The 10,987-nt window shown below is 36.5% G+C and overlaps 1 protein-coding gene across 2 annotated transcripts; it reads left to right on the top strand.

Moving 5' to 3' along the window:
• Nucleotides 1–723: 723 nt before the first annotated feature.
• LOC140789489 (GDP-mannose 4,6 dehydratase 1-like) lies at nt 724–2,291 on the top strand. 2 transcript variants are annotated; one of them, XM_073139201.1, is made up of 2 exons: nt 724–2,012; nt 2,130–2,291. In XM_073139201.1, exon 1 carries the CDS (start codon nt 877–879, stop codon nt 1,993–1,995), a length of 1,119 nt encoding a protein of 372 aa, XP_072995302.1. In that variant the 5' UTR covers nt 724–876; the 3' UTR covers nt 1,996–2,012; nt 2,130–2,291. The 2 variants fall into 2 exon arrangements, with proteins under 2 accessions (XP_072995302.1, XP_072995303.1); XM_073139202.1 differs by having other exon boundaries at nt 746–2,012; nt 2,117–2,291.
• The last annotated feature ends 8,696 nt before the right edge of the window (nt 2,292–10,987 follow it).

Consider the following 10,987-nt stretch of genomic DNA (forward strand, 5'->3'; position numbering starts at 1 on the left):
AGCTAATTTGATCAAAAACGGAGTCATTCTGTATCTAGGATATTTTTCCACTATATATAATATATATTTAAATATAAAAACTATTCTTCTCCTTTTATTAAATGTACTCACCGTATCATATTCTTTAAATTTAAAATAAATACACTTTTAACATCCTTAATCTTCTCACATTTAAGATTATAGTCTCAAATCGTAGTTATTAGGTTATACCTCCCTTAAAAAAATGATTATGAAATAAAAAATTTCAATCACCTCCAAAATTTATGGGTACAAAATTTATATTTATTTAAATAATAGCAATTCTTAATATTTTAAAAGTAATATAGTTATGTACACTTTCCCTGTTAATTTAAACAACTGGGGGAATTTGAAATTTACAAAACTAATTATTGCTCTCCCTCTCCCTCTTCTACTTCCAAAGTAATTTATAACATTTCAAGTAACAGTAGCAAATCTTTCACCCATTTCAAAATATTTATGCAAGAAGAAATAAGTATCTTTATAATTTTAATAATGTTTTAGTTGTAACAAGTTAGATTAAAAGGATAGCAATAATAACGTTTTGAAGGGAATCTAATAATAATAATACTAATAATAATAATAATAATAATAATAATAATAAATGTAGTATCTGAAATGTTTCTGCTTTTAGGAAGAAGGTTTAAAATCAAAATAGGAAATGTAATAAAGAAAAAAGTTGGGAATCGCAATAAATAGAAATTTGAGGGTGTCTTCCCAATTTTCTAAGCAAACCGAAACGGAAACAAACCCAATATAAAGCTCATCCCCTCCTCCCCTTTCTTCCTCGCACACACACCCCTCCCTCTCCTCTCCCTCTTCCTCTCTGTTTCTTTCTCTCTCCTCCAGATCTAAGCAATGGCGACCGCCCCGTCGGCCAAATCCAACGGTCCTGAGTCGACCAAAGACTCCGCCGTCACCACCATCCCACCGTCGATCCCTCCCCCTCGCAAGGTGGCCCTCGTTACGGGCATCACGGGTCAGGACGGCTCCTACCTGACGGAGCTCCTCCTCTCGAAGGGCTACGACGTCCATGGCCTCATCCGCCGCTCCTCCAACTTCAACACCGCCCGCCTCGATCACCTCTACGTCGACCCCCACATCTCCTCCAAGGCCCGCATGAAGCTCCACTATGCTGACCTCTCCGACGCCTCCTCCCTCCGGCGTTGGGTTGACTCCATCCTCCCCGACGAGGTCTACAACCTCGCCGCCCAGTCCCACGTCGCCGTCTCCTTCGAGATCCCCGACTACACCGCAGACGTCGTCGGCACCGGCTCCCTCCGCCTCCTCGAGGCCGTCCGCCTCGCCCCAAAATCCATCCGATACTATCAGGCCGGTTCCTCCGAGATGTTCGGCTCCACCCCTCCGCCCCAGTCCGAGTCCACCCCCTTCCACCCTCGCTCCCCCTACGCCGCCGCCAAGGTCGCCGCGCACTGGTACACCGTCAACTACCGCGAGGCCTACGACCTCTTCGCCTGCAACGGCATCCTCTTCAACCATGAGAGCCCCCGCCGCGGCGAGAACTTCGTCACCCGCAAGATCACCCGCGCGGTCGGCCGGATCAAGGTCGGGCTTCAGACCAAGCTCTTCCTAGGAAACCTCTCCGCCGCGAGGGATTGGGGGTTCGCCGGGGACTACGTCGAGGCCATGTGGCTCATGCTGCAGCAGGACAAGCCGGGCGACTACGTTGTCGCCACCGAGGAGTCGCACACCGTGGAGGAGTTCCTCTATGCTGCATTCGGCTATGCCGGGTTGGATTGGAAGGATCATGTCGAGATCGACAAGAAGTACTTCCGCCCCACCGAGGTGGATAGCCTCAAGGGCGACTCGACCAAGGCAAGGCGCGAGCTCAAGTGGAAACCGAAGGTTGGGTTCCAAGATCTTGTGAAGATGATGGTGGATCACGATCTTGAGCTCGCTAAGAAGGAGAAGGTGCTCGTCGATGCCGGCTACCGAGATTCCCAGCAGCAGCCCTAAAATAATCCTTATTTCAGGTATATGATTTTGCCATTTTGTTGTTGTTGTTGTTCTTCCTCCTCCTCCTCCTCTCCTATTGTTGCAGTAAGTAAATTACGTTTTAATTTATGTTGGTGTTGAGGATTCTTCTTCAGATCGGAGGAGTTTTGGCAGTGGGATGGTGCCGCAGCCGGTGATTCGAGTTTAAGTTTCTCTGATATCTTCTTAAATTACTGCAGATGTTTTGTTGTTGATCTCTATTTTGTTTTGTAATTGATTTCATTTTATAATAAAGATCTGATTGTGTTTGGTTCGAATTCCTCAATTACTTTTACTGGATCTGTTATCCTGGCTGACATTATAGGTGGATCTGATCTGATTTGCTATTATCTGTTTGAGTATTTTCTTTTTCTTTTTCTTTTTTTCCTTTTGCTTTCATGTAGAGTTTCATTTCTTTTCTTCTTCTTCTTGTCTCTTTCTTCCTAATGAATTGAAATCTTGTTCATTCAGGTACTTTATGTCATTTCTCGATCTTGTGCATTTGCAATTCAAAATTCTTCGCCCAATATTAGATCTGCTTCAACTCATAGAGGGAACTTACAGCTTCTTTATACATGAATTTTTTTTTCATTGTTCTTTGTGCCTCTTATCTGTTTGATGAAATTCCAAATTTTTTTCCTAGAAAATTCCTTTCGGTTGCTGATCTTTGCTGCTGATAGAAGCTTACATGTATTGAATTTGACAAGCATTTTGCAAGGTGCTAGCATTAGCCTCCATAATATTCTGCTTTCCATTGCCTCATATTCCATTGGCTACTAGTTTGATTATTTGGGCATTTTGCATATGGTCATAGCTAGATGGAAACTGAAGCTTTATTTTGTTTCAGTTAGAGTGCTTCATGTGAGGAGAGAGTACAGTTCTTTGGATTTTCTTCTGTATAGGCTATTTAGACATGCAATTATTGTGAGGGAATAATATAATGTCGGTCAGACTTTGCCTTGTTGTATGTTATGTAATGTGTAACTTTGCTATATATCTTCCTGTTTGATCTGACTATCATAGTGTGATTAACATCATCTCTTGTTTCCTGCTATATGTTGATTAATGTTGCTTTGCTTCTTTCATTGACATGCTAAGCTATATGAGCTTTTGACAAAATTTGGAATATATGTTACTCTTGTTCCTAAGAATGAACTGTTTACTGTAATTGTATACTCTGCATGTCAGACTCTATAGAAGGTGATACTGAATTTTGTTGAATTTTGCTTCTTACCTTGAATCAAAATTTTGACGAATTTTGCTTCTTACCTTGAAAGAATGATAGGCTTGATTTATATATATATATATATCTATATATATATATATATAGTCTATGCGATTAGTGAAATTTTGTAGAGATGCCAATCTTATACTATAGAAAAGAGATGGATGTGTGAAATTAGTCAAAAAAATTAACAGCAGGAAGATATCTCCAATGTAATATAAGATATGAATGAGAAATAATCTCTAGCTAGAATGGAACTGCCATGTATATTATACTCTCCTACCGTTTTATTTGTATCATTTTTTCTCCTTACGATTATATCCAAACTAAAACATCAATAAAAATATTAAAACTGAAATTGTTATTATTTTTTTTATTATATTTTATTAAACTATAGATCGAATTTAGATATACTCATTAGACAAAATTAAAAATGATCTGATAAGTTCTACAATGCTTCTTATATGGATTAATTCAGTGAATTAGGCTTAACCACATAGGTGTAAATATAATTTACCCTTCTTGATATTAATTGGATTGTAAATCCCAAAATCTTGCAAAACATATCATCAGAAGTTTTTCTGTTTTCTTTCAATCTTATATCGTGTAGCTGTTTGATGCGAAACTATTTTACCTTTATTTTAGAACATTGTTACAATTTTTCCTTTTAGAGTTCTGTTTGTGCTTATTTTTATCTAATTAAAACAATAAAGTTGATAATTGTATTTAACCTCTATATCATGCACCGGCCGGAACTATCGTAGTTTTCTACGTACACACCCTGAGTTTTTTTTTTTAATTATTCACGTAGAGCTCCAAAACTAAAAAAAAAAAAAGAAAATAAGAAATTTAAATTTAAAGTAACTATATGACTCTCTAAATTAAAAAATTTCTTAGGTTGAGAGTCTATGCGGTAAGAAAAAAATAATGATTTAGAACAGCTAAGTGTAATTAATCCTAAAATAAGAGCAGCAGCTATGCCTGTTTATTCTTTTGTTGATATCTATTGCTGATCTCTTCTGGGAGGGAAACGTTGCATCCTTGATATTTTGGTTTTGCACTATGAGGTGAAATACAATTAACCTTAGAATTCTAGGACGATGTCAAAGATTATTCTACCCCTCTTATATAAAAACTAATGATGAACTAGACCAGGGGGTTTAACCTTCTCATAAATACCATTTCTCTCATAGAAATGGGGGCTAGGTCATACAGTATTTTTTTTTTCTGATAAATTTTAATCAAATTAGACTTATTTTATTTTATTTTTTTTATTGAAATAGGTCGCCACTTAAATTTATTATTAAATAAGGTCTAATTTATTATATTCTTAACAAAAATATTGAACTGATCAATTTTTTTTTCATTGTTAGGTATTTTTTTGCCTTAACTGCTAAAGGACTAAATTAAATATATATATAATGCTGATCAATTTAATGTTTTAGGATTAGACATAAATGCTCATCAGTTCAGTATTTTTATTTAGACTACAGTGAATTAGATCTCAGTTAAGAATAATATTAGATCTGTCGAAAACTACCTTTCGGCTTGTAAGAGGAGGGCCCAACCAGTCCAATATTCAACGGTGTTCTGTCATAGGAGATAAAAAAAGGATACTTAATCGTCCTAGGAAAGAAAGAGTGATCATTCTTGCTTTGCAATGAGAGATTCATGTGTCCTTGCCATCATATCATGATAGGGACTCATATCATTTGGATAATGGTCCTACGAGCCATGGTTAGCTAGTTTAGACACCAACCCCTATGAATCTTTAAGACTTGCTTTGATTTCATAAACAAACTAGTGATGATAGCATATTTGGTAAAGAATTTTCTCAACAAAAAACAAAACATATTTGGGAAGGCAGAAAAGTCTACCATTAGAGCAAGATAGATAAGATTTGGTAGTAAAAGATCCATGAGATATAAATCTCTAAACTTCCCCATCTTGGAATTAAGTCAATGACAACAGAAATTTCTTGATTGAGAGGAGAATGATGATGCCTTCTTTATGAATTTTAGGATTATTTTCTATCTATTGTGAGGAGGCCATCTGCATATATGTGACTGTTTGTGCTTAGAAAAAAGAATAATTTAAAAGCTACAAAGGAGGACATTCTGCCATCACAATGACACGAAGACTACAAGGTCATTCATCGCTTAGGTATTTATCAAAGGAAAGCCTTCTACTTTACAAAAGTAATTAGTCACCCTATTCATATTTCAAATAGAATATTTAAATACTTAGTATTAGAGCGTCGAGAGGGGTTGTAAATAAATCTTATTTTTATTGCTTGATAAAATATATCTATCTGTGAGTCCATATGTTTTTTTCACTCTATGCAAGAAAGGTTTTTCATGTTAAAGAAAGTGTCATGGTGTATTTGTCATGTTTCTCTTTTTATTCGGTCTCGATAATTTTATTTCTAATCTTAAGTGATTTTTTACTCATCAAATTAAAATTTTCTAAACCAAATCAGTTTTAGTTTTTAATGTTTTTTCACTTCAACTAGTGTTATATTTTTCACTCTTACGTGCTCATCTCAAGGGGACATCCAATGTTGTTTACTTTTGATCGCTGGTCTTATGTATTTTTATTATCTTTCCTTAAGAATATTCTATTTTTGAACATTTAGAGTTTAAATAGTTCTTCTAAGTAGTAATATCTATAGTCTAGACTTCAAATCATATGCATCTTTCTTTATAATTTTGTTTGGAGTTGGAGTCCCCTTAGTTACGAAGAAAGTACCTACTAACTCTATTTAATTATAGGGAATGTAGCTATCATCTCTATTAGAGTTGGCTGTGGAAAAACTCCTAGACACATGTATGTATCTAAATCTTAGACAATGATATCACTTGTTTGCTTAAGTAAAAGTCCGAAAAAATATTAAAAACGATAGTAGAGATGAACGCTAAGATTTTAACGTGGAAAAATCCAAACGGGAAAAAACCACGGATCCAAACTCGGATCAAAACCAATAACTAGAATAGTAGTAGTTACAAAACTGACTCACAAGACAAACCGTCGATCTTCACGACTTTGTTCTTCTCAGTCTTGCTTACTAGAACCCAGGATTCACTGTTTCATGTGATTGATATCCAACCTCAGTAGCCTCGAGATTGATCTTTCGTCTAGATATTCCTTAAGACGAAAGATTAAGATTTTTAAAAGAGTAGGACCTTGTTAGTTGAAGAACCGATGTAGTCTCAAGAAGTCTCCTTCAAAATTGCTTCTTCAACTACCCTAGAGTTACGACATCACTATACTTATATAAAATCTCCAAGATAGAGTCAAATCCAAGTCTTATCTGAACTCACAAAAGTCCAAAAATAGAAAACTTCGTAGGTGCATTCGAACGTGGCCCGGGTGCGTTTGAACGGCCTGACTTGATCTCAAGTGCGTTCAAACGGGCCCAAGTGCATTCAAACGTAGCAACCTAATTTTCACAAGTTGCGTTCGAATGGCCTAAACTGCGTTCGAACGCGCGCAGAAACAGCACTTACTATCTGTGTGAACGCATGTACCAGCGTTCGAACGTGCTTGTGAACGCTGCTCTCTGTCTGTGTGAAAGCATGTACCCGTGTTCGAACGCGCTTGTAAACGTTACTCTCTATCTGTGTGAACGTGTGAGCCTGCGTTCGAACGCACTTGTGAACGCTGCTGTCTGTCTGTGCGAACTCATGAGCTCGCGTTCGAACGCACTTGTGAACGCTGCTTTCTATCTGTGCGAACGCGTGAGCCTGCATTCGAATGCGCTTGTGAATGGTGCTCTCTGTCTGTGTGAACGCATGAGAACGCACTATGAACGCAGTGTGAACGCGATGTGAACTCATAAACTCTTCTCCAATAATCTTGCAATTCTTTAAAACAGATACTTTCTAGACTTGTATAAAAGCTCATATACATGTATAAATACACTTAGAATATTTTGTACACAATTGCCAATAATAAAAACCTAACAATCTCCCCCCTTTGGCAATTTGTGACAAAACATCTAAATTACAAGATATTACAAAGAATCCAAAATGAGCATTCAACAAGTCTAGAAGATTTAGCACTTCAATCCCTGTAAATATAAAATATATCAATTCAAGATCAAGTGAAAATAACTAGAAGTGAAAAACAATTCAAATACAAGTTCACAAGTAAACACAAGTTCACAAGTTCTCAAGCAAACACAAGTTCACAGGTTCATCAAGCAAACAAAAGTTATTAGCCAGTAAACTCCCCCTACACCAGTAAACTAGTAAACTCCCCTTACACCAGCAAACTCCTAAACTCACTCAGAACATCTAACTCTCCCCCTTTTTGACACAAATTTTTAAAGACTAAGAACTAGGAGAAAACTGGCGATGAAGAATCGACAACACAGAGTCGAGCACGGTCCCTTGACGAGCTTGCTCAACCCGTAAATCATTCACGGCCGAATGTAAGTCCTACACCTGAGTGCTAAGCTAATCAAACCGGTCAGAGAACTGTGGTAACTCCCCCACAGGGTGATATGAATCATCGTCAGAACTGTCAGCATAACTGTCGCGGTGTGATGGACGTCCAGCGGCGGAAGAGGAGGTCGGCTTGAAAGGAGACAGCTGATCATGAGCTTGACTCCGCTTAATTGTTATCCGATCCAATAGTTTTTGTGCAGTAAGCGAAGCTTCTGAGGCATCCACTCTCACCCCACTCTAAGTGCACAATTTGGTAATGAAAATACCAAACGGCAACCCTTCACGAAGGGCTTCTTTCTGTGCAGCTGTCAAAATAAAATCGTATATTATAGCAGTCAAATCAATAGAAATCCCCGACAGCATCGCATGAAGAAGAAAGGCCCGATCCTGACTAATACTTGAATGTTGAGTCTTATGAGTGATGTTGTAAAGACAAAAAAAGGTGTAGCATGCGAGCCACTGAAGTCAGTTTCGCATGTGGCATCATGTTACCTTTCCAACGTTCCCCTTATATTAACACATTACTAGCATATTCTTGAACATCAGGAAGAGGATCAGAAGAGGGATACTGGAACTCACCATCAGGAAGTTAGAGTTCAGCACGGATGACCTCAGAGTCCAAGTAACCGGAACCCCACGGACAGTGGACCGTATACAACGTTCCAAAACAGTAGCATTGCTAAAAAACTCCTTGACAACCTCCACATATGTTGTCCTGTCCATTCGACACACTGACAGCCATCCTTGCTCAGTAAATATCTGTTCTATCCCCAAGGCGCAAAAATTAGAAATGACAACTGGCCTTTCACAAATAATCGGTCGAGTGCCAAAATTATGTTTGTATCTCCCTACAGCAGTAAATGTAGAAAACTTGGAAGCCGAAGACGGTGAGGAAGGCGGCCTTGACTTCTTGGAAACTGCAGTTTTTTTAGGCATTCTAGAGAGAGAAACAAGTCACAAGATTCAACAAATGCCCAAGGCATACAAAAAGTAATAAGAAATCCAAAAAATTCTAGAAACCATGAAAGCCCTAAGTAAAATCCATCTTTCACTAGAAAAAGCTAAGTTGTCATGTTCAATCACTCAAGAAATATCAAGATATTAACTCTAACGTGATCAAAACTCGAAAACGCACGAAATCAACTAAGATCAAGAGGCTAAATTGAATAAAAAATAAGAAATTTGATGGACGATCATACCTCGCAAAAAGTGAATACAAACTTGAAATTTTGGCCGAAAGATTCTAAATCCGGAGGAGAACTACCCTTTAAAAGAGTTTGAAGTGAAAATTTGGATGAAAAAGATGAAGATCTTGAAGATTTGGGAGAGAGGAAATGAAAGCTTTCTAGGGTTTGGAAGATGGAAGATGGAAGATGGAAGATGAAAATCCTTGGGTTTGGACACAATATTTAAAGAACCCCCGAGTGCGTTTGAACTCACCAGTCTGCGCGTTCGAACACCTAGTCACCGCGTTCGAACTCAAGAAACCTGTGTTCGAACGCCCCTTTTTTTTAACAGTAAAAAATCTAAAAAAATAAAAAATCTTTTTGGAGATGCATTTCTAAAAATTCAAAATAAATTCAAGACATAGAATATGACAATCAAATAAAATAAGTCATACATAGATCAATCAAATCATCAAGAGCATATTATAATCAATTCTAATGCATCACTCAAATTTAAATTAATCTTAATTGATCATAACAATATGCATATGCAAGTTGAGCATAGATAACATGAAACATTCTTCTTAAACAAACTTTCATATTTAAACAATAATGCAACATAGTAGTCAAATCGATTTAATATTTAAATTTGCACTTTTCGACTTATTCTCCATAACATAACAGGAATTTTTTCTGTAATTTTTTTTTACTGAAACCATAAAGGTGCAATGATGGCTTTCACACATAAGTATGTAGCCATTTTCTTATAGTACATGTCAAATAATGTGCAAGAAGATATTCACATATATCAATTTTTTTTTAATTTGCAAGCAATGTACTTAGTCAAACTGGACTCTAAACAAGATGTCTTTCACACTAACTCATTGTAGCCCTTTTCACTGATCTTTTATGAACACATTTTTGATGACTAAGCATGAGGTCAAACTATGCAAATCAAAGTCAATAGTGAGCTATCTAAAAAAATATTTCATGATGTCATGCTCACACAAGAATATACACACGGAATGAGTGCATTAAATTTAGTTTAATTATTATAGAAGTCGAGAGAGTGAATAAATCAAAAATGATACAATATACTACAAGATCACAAAATTGACTATAATAACTCATAATCAAGAAAAAAATCAAATATATATGTCAAGAATATATTATTGAATCTAGGAGTGCATCAATTTTTTTTTATAAAAAATAAAAACTCTCGACAAATCTAAAACTAAAACTAAAGAGAAAATTTCAGAGTAAAAGAAAACAAAAAAAATGAAATGAAATAAAAAAAACTCGCAAACCAAACCACAAAAAAAATCAGTCCAAAGCACAAATCCCTAAAGAAAGTTTGAAGATACTCAAATCTCTGTATATCCAAAGGTTTTGTAAACAAATCTCCCAACTGTTTCGCCGTCTCACCATGTTCCAATGCTATTATTTTATCTTCAACTAACTCACGTATAAAATGATGTCGGATATCAATATGTTTTGTGCGCGAGTGTTGAACAGGATTTTTCGATATATTAATAGCACTCATGTTGTCACAATAAAGCACCATAGTATCTTGTTCAATGTCGTAATCTTTGACTATCTGTTTCATCCATAATAACTGAGAATAATAACTCCCAACTACAATGTACTCGGCGTAGTAGATAAAGATATCGAGTTTTGTCTCTTACTATGCCAAGCAACCAGATTATTTCCAACATAAAAACATCTACATGAGGTACTTTTTCTGTCATCACATGAACTTGCCCAATCAGAATTTGTGTCACTGGCATATTTTATGATACGTTTCACATCAAAGAAATGTGTCTCCTTAGGTTCAAACTGAAACCTAGCACACACATCGACCCTAAATGCAATGTTTGATCTACTAGTAGTTAAGTACAAAAGACTACCAATCATGCTCCTATATAGTGTCTGATCAACACTTTTTTCTAAAATGTCTTTATCTAGTTTGGTAGTTGTACTCATAGGAGTTCTAGCATGTTTTGCATTTTCTAAACCGAATTTAGTCACAAGATCCTTAGCATACTTGGTTTGAGCTATAAATATCCCTCTTTCTAATTGAGTAATTTAAAATCCCAAAAAGAACTTCAACTCACCCATCATGCTCATCTCAAAAT

This window comes from Typha latifolia, chromosome 5, assembly GCF_019914945.1.
Source record: "Typha latifolia isolate L0001 chromosome 5, TyphaL0001v2, whole genome shotgun sequence".
Taxonomy (NCBI): Eukaryota; Viridiplantae; Streptophyta; class Magnoliopsida; order Poales; family Typhaceae; genus Typha; species Typha latifolia.

Excerpts from the sequence above, each read along its gene's own strand:
- LOC140789489 (XM_073139201.1), top strand. The coding sequence starts at position 877 with ATGGCGACCGCCCCGTCGGCCAAATCCAACGGTCCTGAGTCGACCAAA.